The sequence below is a fragment of the Megascapheus bottae genome, chromosome 15 (assembly GCF_031878675.1).
Source record: "Megascapheus bottae isolate mThoBot1 chromosome 15, mThoBot2.hap1, whole genome shotgun sequence".
Classification (NCBI taxonomy): domain Eukaryota; kingdom Metazoa; phylum Chordata; class Mammalia; order Rodentia; family Geomyidae; genus Megascapheus; species Megascapheus bottae.
This window is the reverse complement of record NC_143523.1, coordinates 4,841,173-4,863,988: the sequence shown is the minus strand read 5'-3', so window position 1 is coordinate 4,863,988 and position 22,816 is coordinate 4,841,173. Positions and strand designations below refer to the sequence as shown.

At 44.6% G+C, this 22,816-nt stretch overlaps 1 protein-coding gene across 1 annotated transcript in view; it reads right to left on the bottom strand.

Moving 5' to 3' along the window:
* Positions 1-22,816, bottom strand: part of Adam12 (ADAM metallopeptidase domain 12) — a 252,762-nt gene that overhangs the window by 48,016 nt on the left and 181,930 nt on the right. The window contains exons 6-11 of the mRNA XM_090345624.1: positions 20,337-20,523; positions 14,585-14,650; positions 13,735-13,806; positions 8,972-9,141; positions 6,349-6,433; positions 2,697-2,845 (exon numbers count right to left, since the gene is read on the bottom strand). Coding sequence (XP_090201750.1) covers positions 2,697-2,845; positions 6,349-6,433; positions 8,972-9,141; positions 13,735-13,806; positions 14,585-14,650; positions 20,337-20,523 — 729 coding nt within the window. The remainder of the gene's footprint in view (positions 1-2,696; positions 2,846-6,348; positions 6,434-8,971; positions 9,142-13,734; positions 13,807-14,584; positions 14,651-20,336; positions 20,524-22,816) is intronic.

Sequence of the window (22,816 nt, the reverse complement as noted above, 5' to 3'; positions counted from 1 at the left end):
TTGACCAATATTTGAAGTACTCACCACCCATCGCCAAATCAGTAGTGGGGAAAGAGGCCTGAGAAGGAAGGCTGGTGTTTGGACACAGGCCATTCACACAGAAACTGGACATGTTGCTCAATGACAGTTTCCTAGCACCTCAAGTCCTTCCCAGGTCTGTAAGGAAGAATTCTGAGAAAGGTCTCTAATTTTTAGATATCTCAGATGTCCCATCGAGCTAAATAATAAACACCCCCTTTTGCATAGTGATTTACAATGTACAGACACGAGATCTCCTTAATCCCCTCTCCCACTCTCTTGTGGACACCATGAAGTAGGAGAACCACAGCTCTGCGACAGTCTTGGGGCAGTGTGGGAAATTCTGCCATGAGTGACGGATGATGGGAGTTCATCGCACTGTTTGGCCTTCCTCTCGCTCTGGGCTTTCATGATTAATTCACCAACTTACTTAGGAAGTTGCTCTCCATCGGAGAAAATTAGAAACAACACTCTCTGGACAGGAATGTGTGATCATAAATGAGAACCAAATAGAAAAAAAAAAGATTTATGCAAAAGCACAAGCTCAGCAAAAGAGAGAACTTGGAAATTGCTAATAAGGTATAAATCAAATGAAGGCTATTAGCAAAAATGAAGCGGGGTGGGGGCAGAGAAAACCTTTTAAATGTTTTGCTGAGCTCTTAACAATACCATTTCTACCTGAGGTGTTCAATACCTCCAGGGTAATTTGGCTTACATCATTCTGAACCTCTGTGAACACTTGCCAACTTGGGGAGCTTGGCAGAAACCATTATAGCTTCAGAGAGCATATCTACAGAATTCCACGGTCGCTAGGGATGTAGAAGCTTCCGGAGCTGGCTCCCAATAATGAGTAAATAGTAAAATGTTTAATATATAAGCAGATAAATGGGTGGGTGGATGGAGGGGAGGCAGGTAGGATGGACGGATGGATGGATGGATGGTCGACTGACAACGCAGTTTACTAACAAGGCATTTGGGGTCTCGGGGGTTGCTCATCTGCCCATGTCACTAAAAACACTGGGCCTTGGGGTGATCAGATGACTTCATTCTTGTCCTATGTTCCTAATCCAGATTCTCATGACTTCCATTTTTTTTTCTTTTTACCAAGAGTTGGCAGCCTCTTGATAACCTGGGGGAATGACGCAGATTGACTTGGCTGTGGCCACGTCATGAGCTCATCAAGAAGGAGAGAACATGAAAACCAGCAAGCCATAACCTCCCTTTCTGAGCCACACCCAGCACGTTGCGTGGGGAGGCTGATCTCTGTGGGGCTGTGGGATGGTGGAGACAGAGGGTACCGTAGAACTCCATCCTCACGCCATCCTCACGCCCTCAGAGGGAACTCTTTGCTCTAGGTGTCCAACCACGATTGTGCCTGTGCTCAGACATGAGTGACAAACTCAGCACTTCCCATTCCAGAGTAGCCTGCCTGCCTTCTGGAGATCTCTACTCGTTATCTCTGCAACATTTCACTTTTTAATGGTGTTGCTCTAAATGATTCACTTACAGGGACGTTCTTGGATTCGGTCATCACAGACTCGGAGAGCAATTCCTTAAGGTCTTGGTGAATACCTTCAAATTATGTTTAAGACAGATCATTAGTAAAGGAAAGATGCCCCAGATGATTTGATCTCATGGTCAGGATGGCCGCAAGGAAGCAGTAGCTTGCTGGGAGAGGGCACTTCAACAATGGTTCACCAGTGATGATGCTCAAATCTGGGCTGTGTGGCCCAGCTGTCTCTGTTGTAAGAACAACCCAATCCTCTGTTGGCAGAAGGCCAATAGGACTTGCTTGCATAAGCACAACTACATTCTTTAACAGTTCCTTTCTCTGGGACTTTTAAACCCTTTTGTCAGTCTGTCCACCATTCAGTCAATATTCACTTCTGGACCCCACGTCTCCTTTCAGCAAACCCAAAGAATGGCATGGCTGGGAAGCTCTGTGTCGGTGAAGTGTCACAGGTTTCAACATTGAATACAAGATGGCATTGCATCACTAGTAAGAATCTTTCTCAAATCGTCCGACAAGCTCCTGGAGGTATAGGAACACATCTGAATCTCCAATCACTCCAGGCTGTGTCTGTTACCATCTCCTCAATGGGCTCCAACCCTGGAAGCTATCTTCCTCTCATGTCTAGAGTTTCAGAAGGCACCAAACAGGGAGGGAGTGCATGTGTTCCCCAAGCAGAGAAGCCATTTCATCCAAGTGAGATGAGTGCTCACCCTCCATCCCCCAGACATGGCCCAGGGCCATCCCCAAGTGAGACAGCAGCTCTTACTCAGCCTTCTCTAGGACATATGACTCATCATGGCTCTGCCACGAGTTTGCAGGGTCCAGGGCAGGCTGTCTCCTCCTCCAGCTGCTGAGAGCTGGAATCATGTACTTAACTCAGACACCGATGCTGGGACTGTGGGATAATTTGCTATTTTTCAGCAAACACAACACCCATCCTAGAACTCCCCAGGGGACCGGCCAGCCCTCATACCACATGACATGGCAATCTGGACACCGGGACTCTCCAGAGCAACTCAGCCAACACTTGCTGTTCTTTTTGGAAGCTTTCATGGGTATTTGGATCAGACAGCCCGTGGAACCCTCGTGCCTCTGCTCAGCTGTTTATGGGGACATACGTTATGCTGTGGCCAAGTCTCAAGACCACGGGAGCCTTAGCACTTGCCTGGTAGAAGGGTTCATGATGCAGCCTCCTTTCTCAGCGGCCGCTTTGCAGCTGCAGCCCCTCTCCAGTGTGTCATGGTTCATCCCAAAATTGTGGCCCAGCTCGTGTGCCAGGGTCACGGCCGCACCGAGGGGACTGTCTGAATGGTCCTCAAAGAGAACACAAGAAACACAAACATAAAGTTCATATCTGGTAGATTTTTCACCCTTGACATTTATCCCTCATTGGTACTTGTCTCAGTACCTGTCAAGGACCAGCGTAGGCAAAGTCACTGTAAATTTACTTTGAACTTGAAACCACTAATTCCACATATTTCATCAAGCCAGTTTGTGGTCTCCTCGGTTGGGACTGCAGGTCTCATGTGCAGAGGTAGGACTCTTCGTATCCATGAGTCATCATCATCTACTGTTCCCCATCCTGCATCAAATGAAGCAAAGAGCTGCTCTACAGAGGAGGAGGCTCCTTCCTTCCAGGGAAATGGAAGAACCATTCTAGACCTGACTGAGAATCTGCGGGTACAAAGCTGGTCTGAGGAGGTATGTCTGACGATGTTCTAAATAAGACTCGAGCAGCTGTGATTCACTATCTTTTCCTGCCTAGGAGGTAGGGGTCGGTTCTGCATAGGTTCACACATGTTCACAATAACAGCGAACAAAGGAGTAGTCTGTGTGATTGATAACTCACTGAACTGAGATTAGAATCCAGTTATGGTACTCTTTTGCTGGACCTTGTATGGTCATGTTGACCTTGGAAATGGTAAAGGTACGCAGCCTGTCTGGTTGTGTGAAAGGAATTTGCAGAATCTTTTGTATGGCAAGCACTGCTTGGCTAGCACTCAGCTTAATGGAGTGTTTGGATAGCCCAGCTGAAATAAATGCTAGAAATTAACTAAAAGATAGTTATTCAACTTAATTTAAAATTAACTGGTTATTAGTGGACGTAATTTATATAAATGATACCCATGTATGGTTTGTTGGAAAAGATCTGACCACAAAGGAATGAGGGAGGTTAACTTGTTTGTGCTATATAGGAAAGAGATAAGAGATTCTCTAGATCTTCTAGAAAACTACCAAATACTATGCTATTATCAAATATTATTGATAAGACCAATCTCTTGGATCAAGGTATGATCACGTATAGTCTTGTAGATTTATCAGTGGCATTGCAAGCTCTCTCTGTCTTTCTTATGGGCCCTCAGTCTAAGAAAAGGATGGCATGTCAAGGAGTTATTCTTAGAATAGATGAAATTCCTAATAAATTACTTTGTTTAGATTTTACAGTTTCCTGTTTTAGGAAGCTTCACAAATATGTTTCAGGAAATCATTTCTTAAGAATAACACACATTGGTGAACAGAATGTAGCCAAATCTAAGGATGTGGAGGGCTGAATTTAGCATGCTTCAGCATAAAAATCGTAAAGAATTTTCTACTGCTGATTCCACTGTATTACCGAATATCCTGGTGTCATTTTTAATTACCAAGTTATTTTGCATTCTTTCATGTGCAAACAGAATGTCCCTTAAGAGACTCTGACATTCCTCTGGACTAAGGAAATGAAACAATACATTTATTCCTAATAGTGTCTCCAAATCAAGACTCTTTCAGGCCAGTTGGACACAAAGCCCTAAAAACTTCGTAAAATTAATAAGTTGCTCTATCTTGAAAAATGGAGAAATGTTGGTTTCATAAATTTTATAGAAACTAAAGGTACTGGGTACCACTTTCAATCTATCTGATGTTTCTCTAATATGTGGAATAAAACCAAATATGCTGAAGGATTGTGCTCACTACTCTCACATTGGTAGGATCCATTTTTTATTAATTAACTTTAGTCTTGGCTTGAATATCATGCATCACACACAATTTGTATCTATTTCTCACATTGCAGTTTGTTTTCATGGAGGGGGAGGGAGAGAATGCGCCAGTATTGGGGCTTGAACTTAGGGCCTTACACATTCACTTTGATTTTTGGATCAAGGTTAGTATTCTACCACTTGAGAAACATCCCTGTTTCTGGCTCTTGAATGGTTAATTGCAGACAGGAATCTCATAGGCTTTTTTGCATGGTCTGGCTTTGAATTGAAATCCTCAGATCTCAGCCTCCTGGATAGCTGGGATTACAGTCATGAACCATTGGCACTTGGTTCATGTACATATATATATAGACATCTAGATATTATTTTTTTCTTTTTTTAACACAGATCTCTCTATATGCATTTAAGGAAGGAATCTTGGTAAGATGCTTCTTTGGAAAGAGAACAAGAGACATGAACTGAAGAAGTTCACTTAATCCCATCATCTGGGCCACAGGATTGCTTTAGTTCTATATAGCAGCAGGCTCACTTTGTTCATGAAACATTCAGTTTCAACTCTCAAAACATATTTAGACCAATTTTAGGTGGCAAAGTCAGTAGCAACTGACCATGGAAGCATGAAACTGAACATTATTCCCTCTTAAAATTTTACCGCGTGCTCTGTAAAAACACGGTTGTGATCTGACTCGAAACGAACATAGAATCAACAAAAATCAAACTTTCCAGTGACTTCCACAGAGGAGATCACCTACGGGATTCCGTGTTCAAAGAAACTTGTTCAAGCCAGCAGTTCAGTGAGTGGGCGTGGCCCACGTGTAGCCCATACCTCCATAAATTACCAACCACTGCTCCCAGACCAGAGGAAAATGTTTATGTATAGTCACTAAGAAGATTAGATTAGGCAGTAAGGGGAAAGAAAATAACAGTCAGCAGAACATAACTCCTTCAGTCCTTTCCTACAACTGAATATTCAGAAATGTTCTGTTTGAAGAGGGGAGGCCCTGGCGGTGTCTTGGGCGGGCAAGTCTGTGTTTATTTAATGGGGATGGAATTAGCTCTGAGGATACTTCCTGTCTGCTGGTGCATGGCGGGCAGAAGACTTTCTGAGCAAGGACTGCAGAGTGTGAAAACCTTTCATGACCTATATGCTGGTCTGCAACAGAAGGCCCCTGCTGCGTAGTCTAACAGAGCTCCCTTCTTCTTACAGTCATCAGCAGTCCCAAGTATCTTTCCTGTTTTATAGACCTATACAGCCCACATGTGACAAAGTTGCCCTTAGAAAGCAATAAATGTTGGGCTCTTCCTTCCAAGAATAAGGTTATGATAGAGGCAGATTGTACGCTGGCCAGAAGGTATGTAAAACATTTGCGCTGGTAAGCGGTGAAAAACCTCAGACTTCTGGCTGATGGGCGTGGAGTCAGAACCATCACAAAGTCATTTGAGTGGTAATATTTGGTGAGACCACAGTCCACTCAAAAAAGCTGAGTGCTCAGGGAAAACCCCTATGTCCTGGCTCATACCAGTGCTAAGAAGAATTCCCAAGCTGGAATACTTTGACCCAAAGAACCATAAAAGGAGCAATTTTGTCCTCTCTGAGCTGTTTTTTTTTTAATATGTCCACTTTGCCTGGATGCAATTTGTGTTTTCCAAACAGTTCCTGCTTACAATGATGTGGGAAGTAGAAGCTTATGAATACAGCCAGAGTAAAGGCAGGGCTAAGTCTAAAAAATATGGACTGGAAAGACTACTTCACAAAGTCTAATACAAATAGGGCTTTCCAGGGGAACCATTATCCAGGAAGCCAGCTCTCCTGGTCCTTGGCGTCCACCCTTGGCTTACCATGACAACTCCTCCAGACTGCTCTGCAGTGCACATGCTCATGATGGGTGCCATGCCGATGGTGGTTCCTTGGAAATAAACTCCACTGGGAAGCAAACAGAAGGCCTTGCTTTAATATCATGTCGAAAAGTGACGTTTTCTAACATTTCACATTCTGTCAGCCATGCTTGTGATAGAGTGTATCATAATGAAAACAGCCACAGGAGGCTGTGTTTACAGGTATGTTTAATCTGGTTCTCTTATGCTTCCTTTTTCCTGTTGCATCATGGTCCTGTAAGTCTTGCGGAGCTTTGTTGTCTAGACTGAGACAGAAAGCAGTCATTTCTCTGTGTTTATGAGCCCCAACCGGTCTGATTCCTGGTAGACCGAGGGAGCTGCGGTGGGAAAGCCTGAGAAGTCATTGGGAACCTTTCCTAACAGAAGGAAGTGCAGTAGACATCCTGGGAGATTTTCTTCTGCACCTGAAATTTGCTTTCCTGTGGAACTCATTCCAGTTCTGCCAGAAATCCAAAGTTCTCCAAAGCATCCTGCCAATGTAGCTTGCAAAATTGAAATGATCAGAAATGTGATTGCTTCCAAGATTCAGGAAGAACAGGCAAGCACTCATGCAAAGTCTTGACACCCAGGGCAAAGGCATGGGGAAGAGGCTTGGCGATGGTGTCCTCATCTAAGAAACCTTAATAATCCAATCACGAGTCTAAAAGCATTAGGTGTCTGTTTTCTACAAGTGCTATTAATTGCATTACTACTTCAGTATTGCATTTGTGGAAATTCTGTAAAGGAGTCAAACGAGCTCCTCCTTCTATACTGGCCCCATACTTATACAGATAATGCACAGATCGAAAAGTGAAATGCTTTTGCTGTGGCCCTTACATCATCTGACACAAAAATTATATACACAAGAGTATATAATGGACTGTATGTCTATCCCAAAACAATTTTCCACCTGACCATGAAGATTGGTTCTGGGCAAGCCCCAGGGGACCAAAACCCATGACCACTCAAGCTCCTCATGTAAAATGCTCTACGTAGCGTTTGCATGTTACCTATGTACAGCCTTTCATATAATTTAAATAATCTCTAGATTAGCTATAATACCTAATAAAATGTAAATGCTATGTAAATAGTGGCTATCATGTTTTATTTAAGAAATAATGACAAAGATAAATGTTTGCACATGTTTAGTACAGATGTGGGTTTTTCTTAAGCATTTCTGGTCTTAAGTGGGTTGAGTTCACAGATGTGGAACCCTCAGCTGATTATATCCTGTGTTGATAGCAGTAGGCATTTCCGTCTTTATGTTATACCTAGATAGACCAACAGAGGCCATCACATAGGAACTGATACATGATAATGCAATGATGTCATAAAATGAATCATTACATGGTACCTATAATGAATGTATATACATAATAAGGTTAAATAAGATATTAATTTTTTTCCAGATGTTCAAGTTGGACAGATTCCTTTGAGGGATACACTGTAACAAAGCATTCTGACTTAAAATACATGGAATGTACTTTCAATAGTTAAGGACTAATCAATGCATAAAATATGAGGAAACACAAACATCCAAGGGGAAGACTCTTGTGTATAGCCAAAGTAAATGACTGGGGACTGCCAGCGCCTTGGTGGAGAGGTCGGCATTGACTAAGGCAAGGCTGGGGCAGGACCAGGTCTTTACTTCCCATATGTGCTCAATAAACAAAGCCAAGCACCCTTCATCTGTGAAGATTTCACGTTCAGTGACCTAAGTGACACAAGAATGGAAGAGTGGTGGCATAACCTGCTGAAGGATTCCCACAAACATGTGCCACTTCTGGAAACATCTGCTTCAGACTATTATGAAAACACTTTCCATGTGAGTAGAGAAGTAGCAGAAATATCTCAACCTATGTTTTGCTCTGTTAGAACTCTACGTGCCTACATTCCATCTCTTGTGACATGTGGCACTTGGACATTTTCTTGTTTCCCGTGGCCCTCTCTTAGCAGACTGGAGAGTCCCCAGTGCAAGAAGTGCTGGCCACTTGTAAGTACATGTCCCTTCAATGCTGCTGGCTCCGAACAGGGGCTAGACGCACCCTGATTAAAGAAGAGACAGAACAGTGCTAAACACTGGCCGTCCTGAACTGGAAAACTGGGAAGTAACAGCTTGAATAGGGGAGGAAGTTCTTTTTCTACAGGCACGGGACAATATTCACCTGAATGTTTTGCCCTTACATCATCTGTCACGAAACATATTTATATATTATATACCTATATAACAATATATAATATAGTATGCATTTACGTATATCTATCATTTATATTACATTAGATACTTATATATAGCATACAAAATGAAAGAACATGGGTGTTTAAAAATTAGTCAATTCGGGACAACTTTATATCAAGAGGAAGCCAAGAAAAAAATGGCATAGAGACAAATGTTCAGGCTAAAGGAGGAGCTGGGGCAGGTCTCCTGGTGGCGAGTGGGCTCATGGGTCCAGGTAGCATGACACAGGCCCCACTGGGGTGGGCTGGGGCAGGGCCTCTTGTAAGAGCTGGTGTTCTCTGAGGAGGGGAGTTGGGCTCTGGGCAAGGAAGGCAAAGCGGAGGAAACATGTGCATAAGGCACGCCTACCTGATGAGCTGGGCGTTGTCATGGGATTTGCGAGGTAGCAGTTTCATCTTCCTCCAGTCCAGAAATTCATGGAGGCTGGAGAACGGGTCCTGGCTTATGGAGCATTTGTCGATGTCATTCCAGACTTCCACGCCCACCAGCACTATCCGGATGTTCAGGGGTCTGTAAAACTGAAGGGGACAGCCAGCTTTGGGAGGGGATGATCAAAGTTTGAACTGAAATTCAGCTTAGAAGGCCCTTTTTCATGTCCATTTCCACACCGTGTCCCTTTGTTCCTGTGGCAATAGAAGCTTAAGAATTATCTGCTGAATTGGTGCGAAGAGATACAGTGACTGGATTCTCAAATGGTAGACAAGTAGATGCTCAAGGTATTTGTCTTTTTGCAATCTGCTTATATTTGCATGAACGTGAACATTTCCATTTAAGTGTTCACATAGATACTGCCAGTTAATATTCACTGCAAGAAAAAAAACAATGAGTGGCTTTGGATCATTCAGATATGCTTGCCAAGATCAATAATCGGCTCCTTTTAAGCAAAATGTTCTGCCGATGAGGTACTGAAAACGAGTCTGGAATACTCCTCAGCCAAGAGTCAGCCTTGGCTGACTCTCTTATGTTCTGTCACCTATAATCAACGTAGAAAGTTTAATGCAATGAACACGTCGATATCTCTCAAGATGATAAAGGTGTAAGCAGGACCTTTCTTCAGGAATTTTATGACCCTCATCCCCCAGCCAGAATTAGCTCAGTCACTGGGGAAGGCCTGGGACATAAGATGCAGGTTCAGGGACACTGCTCTGTCCCCCACTTTTACTGGGCATGATTTCAACAACACCCCAGAATCCACCACTCATCTTGAGTGGGGGAAAAGCAATTCTTCTAGTGGGCGAGGGATGGTTTTGTCTTAGGAAAGACTGAATAGGCAGTGGAGAGGTAGGAGCTCTCCACAGCCGGCAACTACCTCCTGCCCCAGCCAAATCACACTGAGAAGCAGATGGCTGTGGTCTTGGCTGGGGCAGGGGACTGTGTTACCCCATTGCCTGATGTGTGAGGCAATGAGAAAGCCCTTGTCTTCTGAGTCCCCAGGTAGTCAACGAGAAAGTGGTGGGTTGGGGGAAGCAGCCTCAGCCAGACTCCAGATGTGAGCCAGCTCTGTCATTGCTAAAAGCATCTGGCCATCAAGTAACGGTAATCATAGAATTAAGAGCATTATATGAGGTTCCAACGTGCTGAGCTAAAGTGCACAGAACTCCCAAAGGCTAAGCATTGACTCTGGATTCTGACCCACGGAGGTGGCTCACGCTTCCTCAGCCTGGGCCTCATGGTCACACAGAGAACACCGGGTCAGCAGAACACAAGTGTCGCAGGATATGCTGATTGCAGCAGTCCAGACAGATAGCAATGACCACATCGTGTTAATCATTTGGCGTAATCTTGCCCAATAGCATGTTTTTAATCAAGAATGCTTGACCTGTGATATCTACTTAGATGTTTGGACTCCAGGCTTTCTAGGCAAACTGAGATCATTGGACTGCCCCCAACAACGTGTGTACGTGTCTGGCGCCGTGTGCTTTGTGACATTATGTCTTCAGCTGTGCCACTGCACAAAGAACAGTGGCCACAAGACAAAATGTGGGAAATCCAGTGCTGATGTGAACACCAGCCGGCAAAGAGATGTCCCTCGTGTCAAATGTCCTGCCTGGCTTCAGGGCTATCATTTGAGAAGGGTATACTAATTACTTCTCAGGGGCTAACGTCCATAAAGGACTAGCTTGTTCCCGATCTCAGTGCTACCATCAGCTTACTAAAGAATGAGGGGCCTTCTTATCACAGTGAAGGTGTCTGGCAGACTCCATACTTAGAAGAATACAACGTACACACCCCTCTCCGAAGTTAGTATAACTGATTACTGTCAGGAGTGCTGAACTAATATCAAGCATTGCTCATGGTCCTCTCAGTGTTCTCCCCAGGGCTGCTGCCCTTAAGTCCTTCAAGTTGTTGTTGTTTTGCCAGTGATGGTGGTCACAGTGAACACATAGTGCACATTTCATGGCATGAACATGTCTCAGGCTTGCTGCTTGCAGTTTTCTTACAGTGAAGACACTGAGCCACCACACAGACTCAGGATCACAATCACGTGGCTCTGTGAGGCCATGGGCAGGGTGACTCCAACAGCTTCATTTACACTGTCACCCGTGTGTGAAGGCTGAGATTCCTATGCCTTCAGGCTGGCCGATCAGCCCCCAGGCCTGTGCAGAACAGGCGAAGCTTGCCCAGCATCCTGCCCAGCTTGGAAATCGCGGCAACCAGGTGGACACAGACACCCAGCCAGGTGAATATTTGTTTGGCTCTTGCTATGGACTAGCCTTGGCATGAACAGACAGGAGAAAGGCTAGGATGTCCTTGACCTTGCTCAGCTGCTCAGAGGTCACCAGAAGGCTTAAGGCTCAGGACACATCACCACGATTCCAGTTCAGTTTGAAGTGGTTGACTGCCAAACAATGGTGTGGACAGGAAGTCCAAGGGATGCTTTGCTGGACAGCCAAGGAAGACTTTCTAGAACAAGCGGATCTAAAATGAGGGGGTAGAATTCCCTGGGGTCCAAGGAGGAACTTTAGGCAGTGGGTTCGGGGAGGGAAGGAGAGAAGGCATTCGTGATGATGTCTGAATGAATTGAATGCAGGTGAGTCCTGGAGCTGAGATTTGGCCTTAAAGACCTCCCAGTTGGTGTCAAACCCTTGACAAAAGTCAAAGATGGGTTAGAGGGAAGGGTTATATAGGAGAGGCTTCAGTGCCCACCTCACTGCCCAGAACACGGTCAGGACCTGGGGAGAAAGCCTGGAGTCTGGCCGAGAAGCACAAGCGTCAGACATTCATTTGGGTTCACTTACAGGATGCCTGCCTATTTCAGAATGTCACCTTTGTCAGTCACTTCTTGGTCTCCAGTCTGGGATGTCTTTCTTTCTCTCGGAGCCAATGCAGCCAAGCAGTTATTAATTTAGAAAAGGCCCAGCAGAGCCAAGATGTCAGCAAGTGAGGAGACGAGTAGAGGGACTTTCCCACATGGAGACATGCAAAATGAAATGTGGAATGCTCGGTGTGGCCTGCGGGTATCGTCGGCGGGTTTGGACACACAGAGTCTGCTAAGGAGCCTGGGCAGCCCGCACTCAGGGTCTCTGGGGACTGCTGAGGGTAGAGGAAGACGTCAGGGCTGATGTGTCTGTGTACTTAGGAATCATTCTGTCCCATGGAAACGCAAGAACAACCAGGCTGGCACACTCAACCCTGTCCACCAGGACTTCTCTGAGGCATATTGTTCTTTAATTACCAGTGCTAGTAATTACCAAACTCCCAATTGCTCATTTTCAGTTTTGCAAACAGAAGCAAGCTAAACCGGAGAATAATATGTAAAGACATATATACACAGAAGGCCAAAAGTATCACTGTTTCAAATGGGGTTTCAGCAATTTCTATCTCGGTTTTGATATAGTTTATGGTTTCCTTTATTCCCGAGGCCTGAGAAGAACTGATATTCTTTCCTTCTCTGTAGACTGAGGCCTTCCAGGCAAGTTGCAAGGTGTTAGCCTGCGCTTCTACGTAACAGTGTGTCATCCCATGTGGACATCCAGCCACGCACAATGGGACATTCTGACACCTGGGCAGCGGTGCCAATGTTCAGGCCAGTGTGAGGAGCCCCACTTTACGTGGAGCAGGTCAGGCTCCCAGATAGACACCGACCATTGCCCTGTGAGCAGGTGGTGGAAGAAGCACCTCTGCCGCAGAGTCCTCTTTGTTGGATGAGATTCCTAGAGTCTTTCCATCCTTGTGAAAGGTGGGTCTCCAGGGTGTTCTCAGCGAGGGGCTGTCTAGTAGCGGATAGTTGTGGTTTAGATTTGAAGTGCTCCCTCACCCCCCACCAAAGGCTCAAGGAAGGTTGGTGGTGGGTTCCATGGTGGAAGGTGATTGGATCACGAGGGCTCTGACCCAATCCTTTAATAAGTCCATAATTTGATAGCATCAGTGGATAATTTGGCCATTACTGGCTTTCCTCTGGGTGTAGGAGGTAGGTCACCAGGAAAATCTCACCTTGCTCCTAGCCCACTTTCTCTCTCTCTCTCTCTCTCTCTCTCTCTCTCTCTCTCTCTCTCTCTCTCTCTCTCTCTCTCTCTCTCTCTGCATCCTAGTCACCCTCTCTGTCCCCATGCTTTATCTCATCTCAGACCCAAAGCAATGGAACCAGAAGATGTTTGATGGAAGCCCGTGTACCTACGGCTACAATGTATTTTCCTTTCAGTTGTTTTTCTTAAGCACTTGTTGGGGCAATGACAAAAAGTCGCTGAGTCAGAAGTCTGTTTCAATGCAGCTGGACAGTGGAGTCCTATGGATCCCTTATGGGTGAGAGCTGGCCTCCAGGGCCCGGCCAGGGAGTTCTCATCAGGGTTCAATGCATCCCACAGGGTTCTGAATCTAAGTGAATCTAAGGCCAACACACCCTCAGGCGGGAACTCTGCCTGGTCAGCAGAGTCTGGAGAAAGCTGTGTCCTCCTGTCCCCCACAATCCAGGCCACCAGGGAGTAGGAACCACATGTTCAAGGGAGAGAACCTTGGAGCAGCTTCCAGTGTCCAGTTCTGTAAAAGCAGAGTGCTGCTCAGGCAGAACTTGGTTTTTCCCATCAGTCAGATGAGGTGGAGTGAATTCTCTCCTCCTTATTTCCAAACATTTACATGATTTGAGTGATTTAATTACCTGAAGAGAAACTTACCTTGTCAACATGATTAGCGATCTCTATTAACCGCTGTTTAACTTTTTCCAGGTCTTTTCCTTGCCTCTGAAACTTAACAATTTTAAATGTCAGCATTAATAACAGTAGGAAGATCAATCACAACTCATCTTTCCAGATCCCAAAATGTAAAGTCGTGGGCTTTTGAAAACTACCAAAGTCCTCTAAATTTATGATGAAATAAGCTCACATCCTGCAGAAAAATTTCCTCAGTTGGGGATTGCCTGAAACTCCCTGAAATTCACCCAAGCCAAGTGCTTACAAGACAGTCACTTCTCCGCTGTTTCCAGCCTCACGAATGGTGGTGACGTGCTTTGGCAAAGAGAAAGTGCACAGCCAGAAGGCCATTCAGAGCCATTTTTCACATCATCAACTTGAATTTAACTTCCTGAGAAATTTGCTTTATATTTGTTTTTTTTTTAAATTAAACAGTAAAAGTAACGGAAGGTCATGGAAACATGTCAGACAATACAAAGGAGAATGGCTAAAAAGTTAACGAATTCTCTGTTCCCTTCTCTAGTCTAACCTTCCAGGATGGAGTCACTTTCTTTAGATTTTTTTTTCCCTCTATGTGCATGCTAAGCAAGCACTTTACCACTAGGCCAAACTCCCAGTTCTGATGCTTTTGTTTTTTTTTAAGTTAATTTTTTTTAATTGTTGGGATAGTGTATGGTTACACTTGTCAGGGAGAAGGTGCATTACTTCTCGTACATTGATAACCCCCTCTTCTTTTTGCATAAATAACCATGTTAAAGCAATAACTTGCACAGTATTTCTTTCTTTCTCTCTCTCTTAAAACCAACTGCACTGAGAAATCTCAAGCAGTCCTTACCTCTCGGTTATCGGCGACAATCACCAGCTCTACATACTTGGTCATCTTGAGGGTCTCCCTTTTATGCTGTCAAAAGTAAACATGAACTTAACTTTCCTTAACATCTCCCCACAGCTTCAGAATATGGCCTATGCCTCTCCCTGAAAGTCTCTGGTACCCACTTCCCTCTACAAGTTGACATCCAACCCCAGTTCAGGGCTTTGTAAAACCTTCTCAACCTGGCAATAGTTTCTGCTTTTACTTGGGAAATCTTGAAAGTTCTTTAATTGTCCTGCTGAATCACTGGTTGCGATATCAAAAGAGGTCAATGTCGGTATGAAATAAAACGAACACATGAACACAAAACCAAAGTTCTTTCTAGAAAGGGAGGATCTGACTACACGGGGCACGTGTGGAGATGAGTCAATACTAAGCCAGAGACCAGTGGCCCCAAGGTCCTTGTTCTGAGCCTCTAGACAGGCAGAGCAGGGAGGTGTGCTTGGAAGAGGAAGGGTACCGCCTGTGGCTCTGTGCCTGGGAGCTCAGCCCTTGTGGCTGATCCTTTTGATTTTTAAATCTAGGGTTAGGGTTGAAGCTGCAGAGTAACTGCCTTGCAAGCTCAAAGCCCCAAGGTCAAATGCCAGTGCTGCCAAGAAGAAAATGTTGTTCAAAGCTATAGAAGACTAGAGTGATGTGGAGACAAGGGAATAGTCAGGCTGATGAACAGAAATGCAAGGGGGCAAGACCTAAAGAGGCAAGGCTACAGAACAGAAACAGAAGAAGGAACGAAGGAAGGAAGGAAGGGAGGGAGGGAGGGAGGGAGGGAAAGAAAGAATGAAGACAAGGAGAAGGGAAGGAGGGAGAGAAGGTGTGTAGGAAGGAAAGAAGGAAGGAAGATAGAAAGGAAAGGAAGAAAGAAAGAAGAGCAGTTATGCTGGAGTGCTGGTGTGGGTAGAGGAGTTGGAAGGAGGAGAGGAGGGGACGACACACCGCTTGTCCTAATGTAGAGGTCCAGCAGGAGAAACACAGACCCCAGCAAAGCAGCCTCTGAAGTGGGTTACATTTTAATCAACTTCCTCAGAGTGCATTCGCACTCTTCCGTGAATTATCGGGAGGATCCCAAAGGCATTTTTGGAAGAAATGAAGTGATTCACGGAGGGTGGTCTCAAAAAAGCAAACATTAAAAACAAAAAGCAAAGCCTTCTGTTTCTGCAATAACCCACAGTTGGAGGAAGTTGGGGCTTCCTCCTGCCTGGAATTGCTGGTTATGACTTAAGTACATTAACTGCTGAAGTTGAAACTTGTATGTTACAGCTCCCTTCCAGACGAAAAGCAAAAACAACAACAAAAAAACCTCCAAAAGACTTAAAAACATGCTTTGACTCAGATTTCCAGTCATATAATCCAGAGGGACCCATCTTTTCTAGCACAATTCCGCACCAGTCCTCATTTGCCCAAACAGATTTTTATGAGGTAAAATGTTTGTATGATAGTGACTGCCCAGCTGTGCTGATTTGTAAATTTAGGTTTCCCTGAAGAAATCTGCAAGTCTGAGAAAGGAAAATTAAAGCACCAAGAAAGGTGGGATTTCTCATTCTTTCATAGTGTTGCAAGAAAGAAAAAAGCCCAGCTGTTGCAATGATATATATCAGCAGGTTTTATGGTGACAACTACCTACTCAGAAAGGGGGAAAAGTCAGTCCCCGTGGACCCAGTGTGCAGGCAAAATGAGACACTTGTGAAGTGTGAGGAGTCTTGTCCCCCCCTTTTTTTTTACTGAGGGAGGGTCAAAGAAGCAGAAATATTGCTTCGGTTCCTGGAGCCTCCATCTATCCTGAACAAATCCAGCTAATTGTGGAGAAGAAAATACAGCTTTGGAGATGAAGAAATAAATTAGTCTCCCACTGAAGAACTCATCGAGAAAGCTCTGATTGTTGAGACTTTTCAATTGCAGACTGGGAAGGGTAAAAATCAACGGCCAAAGGAAGGATATTTCCAACTGGCCCCAAATCATTGTTTAGAAAATACACAATTCCAGATAATGAAAACAAACTCATGAACACGATTTTCCTGTCTCTGCAGTTTTCAGAGTAGTCCACATTTTCTCATGAATTCAGAGAATTGCAAACTCAGAGAGAAGCTTAACCACATTATAATGAAAAGCCACAGGGGGAGTCCCACTGGCTCTTTAGGCTTAAATTACCACCACATGATTTCTACCTATCTAGGCTGTCCAGTTTTTTTAAAAAATCATATTTTAATAATTTGTGATATGGAGAGCAACACTTAAAACTGGTTACTTGACTGAATTTTCACCTTTGAACTTGTGGCAAAAATAATAACACCAATAATCTCATCCCCAAACAGGACCTGTGAGAAAAGCAACGTAGTCTTTTCTCCAACATGGGCACAGAGGCCTCCCCAGAGGCATCCTGCCCTCCAAACAGCCTGCCAGGCACCCTGGCTCTGAGATCTTAAGTCAAGTTAGGAAAGCATTCCGAGGATGGGGTTACAGTATATTCTCACTAGAATCCTTTCTTCATATGCCCAGACCAACTGCAGAGCCCCCACTCACCCCACAGTGTCCCCCAAGACTTGGGAGCCTCCAAGTGACAAGATGGGAAAGACCAAGGTCACTGCCTTGCAGGAAGGTCACATTCAAGTGTGGGGATAAGGAGGAAGAACAAAGAATTAACAATAGTCAACGTGGTGTGTGAAAACTCCAAGGAAAGAAGTGAACAGGGAGTGGAGTGGGGTGGTGGTGGTGGTGGTGTTAGACTGTTGGACATTACCAGGGCAGCAGAGTGTCACTGTATGGAATCTGCTTAAACAGATAAGATTGCGGCCAGGCACCAGTGCATCTCAGCATCTCCCTGCCATGCTGTCCTCTGTGGGCCCAGAGGCCTTGGCAAACATTTCTTTCCCGAGAAGACCGTAGCTTTTATATTGGATGCACTATTTTCTGTACTAATGGAGGGGATCCATAAAGAAAGAAAAATTCAGCAGCAATTTCATTTTGCCTTTGGGCTATATTATGTGATTCTCTCCACTAGTGGACTTAGCCTTTCCCTGACAACGCCTTGGCAAAGCTTGCTCAGGTGGCTGTAAGATTTGTTTTGTTTTTTGTTTTTTTTAATCTTCATTGCATAGAAGATGGAGAGGAAAAGGGAGCGTTCAAGTGAGCTGAGCAGCGGGTCCAGCCTTAGGCCAGGCTTAACATTCTCAGAGAGCAGAGCATGAAGTTTCTGTATGTCTGCGCCCTTTCAGAAGTGACGTGTACAGCAGAGTCCTGTACAAATGACAAGCGATTGCTCAGGCCCCTCTTCTACGTGGAGTATACACACAGCAAAGATCAATTCCTGATGCCTGCTGAAGGAAAATGCAAACCCCTGCAGAAGAGTTGCGCCTGCACATCCCATGCTGCAACAGTTAACACTGAGTAGGGGGCAAGAAAGTGCTAGGTAGAGCAAATGTGTTCTCTGCTGCCTAAACACGATTATTTAGCTGCAGTTACATTGATTTCTTTATTAGCATAAAACCAAGGCAGCAAAATGAGACTAGTTAGCAGCATGTGACTCAAAAGAAGTGCCCTTCATATTCATCACAGGTGTTATCTAAAACATCCTCCTAGCTAATTCCAGGTCTCCATATTTCCTCCCTTTACTTAAAAATTATTTTGGTTCCAGTTTCATTATTTCCCTGCTGTTTAGGTCACAAATGTTTTCTCTTGCATGAAAACCTATCAGAACTATGTCCAAAGTGCCAGGGAAAAGAGACAGGTATCCAGGCCTTCCTTTTGCAACCTAAAGGTTCATTTATACTTCAATGTGCATCATTAACAAAATAGCCTTGTTATTCAAGTGCTCCCCATTTCTGTACAAACTAAAAGGACTGGAAATTATTGTGCCAATCAAAGAGTTAGAGGACCGTATGCTTAAAGAATTAAAATGTGGCTGGCAAGTACAGATCAAGTTTGTACTTCTAAATGAAATGGCAAACCTATTTGAGTGTCATTTTAACTGTCAAGTTAAAATTGCATAACTCAGAGAGCAGGATTTGGACAAGTGACTCACAGCAAAACAAAATGCAAATGCTCTGCTTGCTCATGGCTGCTAAAGTGACATCTTAACCACATCTTGTTCAAGGGCTTGAATCAAAGGCAAATGTGTTTGCCAAATGAAAGAAACTCACATGGGACCACAGAGGAGAGTCTCTGTGATTCCAACTCTTAAATCTATCATTCAAGCACAATGAGGGAAAGAAAATGCTCCCTGGGCAGAAGGGGCCGCTGCCGCTGGGTGTATGGAAGCTCTGGGCCCTGGAACTGGGATGCTGCCTCCCCAGGCCCCTGCATTTGTCAAGGTGAGCCGCAGCCCTGAGACAGGACAGACTGCGACAGGGCTTTGGAGCATCTGCCATAGGGGAGTTCAAAAAGCCCACAGAGCCGGGGCGCTGGTGGCTAATGCCTGTAATCCTAGCTATTCAGGAGGCTGAGATCTGAGGATTGCAGTTCAAAGCCAGATAGGGCAGGAAAGTCCATGACACTCATCTCCAATTAATCAAGAGAAAACCACAAATGGTGCTGTGGATCCAAGTGGTAGAGCCTTGAGCAAAAGAGCTCGGGGACAGCGCCCAGACCCAGAGTTCAAGTCCCACCACCAAAAAAGGAAAAAAAAAAGCTCACAGAAGGAAATGTGAAAGAATGCATGCTGGATGTATGTTAATGCAAGCTACAATGAACCATAAGCAGTTTAGGGGAACAGACACCCATCCCTAGACATGAAAGGAATAAACCATGGAGACTAACACTAAAGGAATTCAGAAAATTTAGAAGGAGCCAAGATCAGTAATCATAAAATGTTGAAGCAGTGGTCCACTCAAGTTAAAAGTTGAGAAAGACGAAAAGACAAAATGTGCTAAGAGAAACAAAAGGAGCACATTGCAGACAATGACATGTTAGTACGAGAGACATCTTCTGCTTGTCTTTTTCTTATTTTGCACGGATGCTGGGGCTTGACTTCTGATTCTCATGCTCTTGCTCAGCTTTTTTTTTTCACTCACAGCTGGCACTCTACCACTTGAGCCATGCCTCCAGTTCTAGCCTTTAATAATTGAAGATAAGAGTCTCATGGTATGTCTGCCTCTTCTGGATTTGACCATGGTCCTCAGATCTCAGCCTCCTGAGTAGCTTGAGTTACAGCCAAGATCTGGGATTCAGTGCACCTCTGTGCAAGCAGGTGGGCAAAGGCCAAGCAGGAGACAGCAGGAGACTGTCCTTCACTAAGAGCCTCCTCACTGTAGAGCAGCCGTGGATGAAGAAGGATAGAGTGGAGATTCTCTTCCTGTAGAAGAGCTGCCAGAGAGAGGGTCAGAGCCCATCTCTGGTGGGACCAAAGCCTTTTCCATTATCCCTGAGATCATAGATATATATCCCTTCCTTGTAGGCCCAGTCTGGTAGACTTCTCTTTCTGGCCTACCTCAAGCCATGCTTTCCCCTCCTCCTCTCCCCCACCAATCTCGGCCTCCCACGTACTACCTGGGGATGATAGGTGCCCACCACTGGTGCCCCGCCCCCAGGGTATCTTAATGACACTGGGGCTGACATTTGCAATATGGTGATGGAGGTCTTTGTCCCCATTACAGTGGCCACGTGGTCTCCACGTGGTAGGATTTCCATTTTCCAGACATCAAGTCCAGTGTCAAAGCTTCTCTGGATCACCTAACACTGGGTTGTCCATGCCTCAAGCCCCTCAGATCCCCGGTGTCCTTCTTACCCTTGTTGCCTGCATCTGGGCATGTGCAGGGGCCATAGTATCCACGGCGAGGTGGGTTGTATTATGGTGCAATCCACAAGACCCCCAGATGCCACGCAGGTCCTCTGTGGGGAAGAGCTTGTACCTGCCGGTGGTGTTTTCCATTGGCTCTAGCATGTAGGTCTGGTTTTCAAACATAATAAGTCCCCTGTTGAAAAAGAAATAAGAAAAAATACCAATTTTTAAGGATAGCTCCTTGTTTATGGCTGAAAAATAGCTCTTAACGAAGGAGAGAAATATCACTTTATTTATACTCTCACGCCTTAATAGAAAAGGACATTTCTGTGCTGAATGCCTGCACAGATTCATTTTGTGAACCAGAAAGGCAAGTCTGAGGCTTATTTTTTTTGTGGGGGAAGGGTTTGAAATAGTTTATGGTAAAACATAGACTGCATATTACTTTCTGTGCTTTTTCACTTTTTTTCTTATGTCTCAAAGATATGTTGCTAGGAAGAAGAGTCTAGAGAAAAAAATGTCTCATTGCCAATAACTATAATCTGAATTTGCAGGTCCAACTCAGAAGGGAAATCATCCTTTTCTTTTTAAAAGATGATTCCTGTATCTAAATTATTTATCATGACCAGATATATTTCCTAAATATTTGAAGAGATTCAGATAAAAGGAAGGAGGCAAATTTTTATGTATATATATATATATAAATGTATGCATGGTACTTTCATTAATTTAATTTGTAGAGGATGTGCAAACTCTGATACATACTTAAAGCATCGAGCTGCCACTTGAAGGATACTGAGTGCCTCCTGGAGGGGTGGCTGGCCTTTGAGAAAACCAGGAAACACCATTACAAGGTGAGTCCAGCAGCCCAGGAGAGAGCTCCAGCTCTGCCGTTGGTTATCTGTGTGATCTGATGATGCTTCTTAATCTTAATGAACCTGTGTCAGCCACTCTACAGTGGGGCTCGCATTAGCTACTGCTCAAGGTTTCTACACCATCCAATGAGAAGTCCTGGCCCCGTAGGGAGTCTCGTCGGTAGCTGAATGGTGGCAGTTGTCTTTCTAATCAATGGGCTGCTCTTCATGAGTTATTCCAAAGACACCACACTTTGTTAACTCATCTATCTACTGGTCAAAAGAACTTCCCAGTGTGAAGTTCACCACTGATGTTATCAATATGCCAATAGGAAGAATTAACAGAGAACTTTCAAGCCACCCATCCTCTAGGATTGGACATAAATGTACGTTTTTTTTAATGGACAAATTTTCTCAAATGATCTAATTGGCAGAGTCAGAAATGGTATTTAGCCTTGAACCTTGGACCTTTGTCATGACTTTCTGGAGCTGAAGCTCAGGCCCAGTTCCAGCACAGAAACGAGCAGAGCTAGCTTGAGGGGTCAGCTTCCTTCACGTGATATGAAACCTTGGTTTCAATTTCTCTCTTCCAGTGCGAGACAGACAAGTCCTGTCATTTGAAAGGTGCTCGCTTATGCTCAGAGTGAGGGTTTCGGGGAGGCGGTTGGGTCAGAGCTGTCAACTGCACCTCACACACACCTGCCACCTTCTACTGTTCAGCATGGCGGCCACACCTCGGCGCTTTCATGGGCAATTCATCTGGCTGTAAAGGGACGTTACCACCACAGTGACTCAACCTCCTTACACTTCCCTGGTGTGATTCACCGATGTATTATGTATTAACCACAGAACTTTTCAAATTATGTTCACAGATCAGGCCCGAGAATGAGACCGACAGACCCTAGGTTCTGGGCTTCCATTTTTACATGTAATTTATACTTAAGAACACCCTTCATCCTTAAGAAACACTCATCACTCCCTTCACTTTTCTTTGATAATCCCATTTACTTCCAAAGCAAGGACTTGTAAAGCGTTCCGAAGTTGCTTTTCTGTTTCTTTGGTCGTTCACTCTCAACTCCCTTTGCTGATGGATGCCTACCATAGGAGACGATTAATGAAATGGCTGTGTTTCCATACTTAAATGGTATGAGGGACAGAGCTTGAAGCGGTCTAGTGGCTCCTTTGAACTGAGCAGATAAGCAAATATGCACTAGCCAGCTCCCACTTGTCTAGCCACACTCCTGTTTTGTAGGTATCGTAGGCATTGGAGGAAACAGATGGGTCCTGTCTGTCTGGGATGATTCCAGGAAAGAGAACAGCACCAGATAGATAGGGCCTCTGAGTAGTGGGGGAGATCTATGCTTCATATGACTAAGAATTGGAGCTCTGAATGCTGGAGGAAGAGCTTGGAGCAACTGAAGAAATTCTGGCTATTTTCAAATCCCATGATCTGATGATTAAAAGCCACTGTGGATACCTCTTCTTTTTCCCCTATAAAATAGCCATCCTGAATACTTCCAAGTCAGTCATTCAGGCATGACTCTACCAGGTGGAATGCCTGGGTCCCTTTCCTTGAGCCGTTTTTATGAAATCAACCAGACATTTCTAAGTGGAGGACAGGGAAGAGGAATT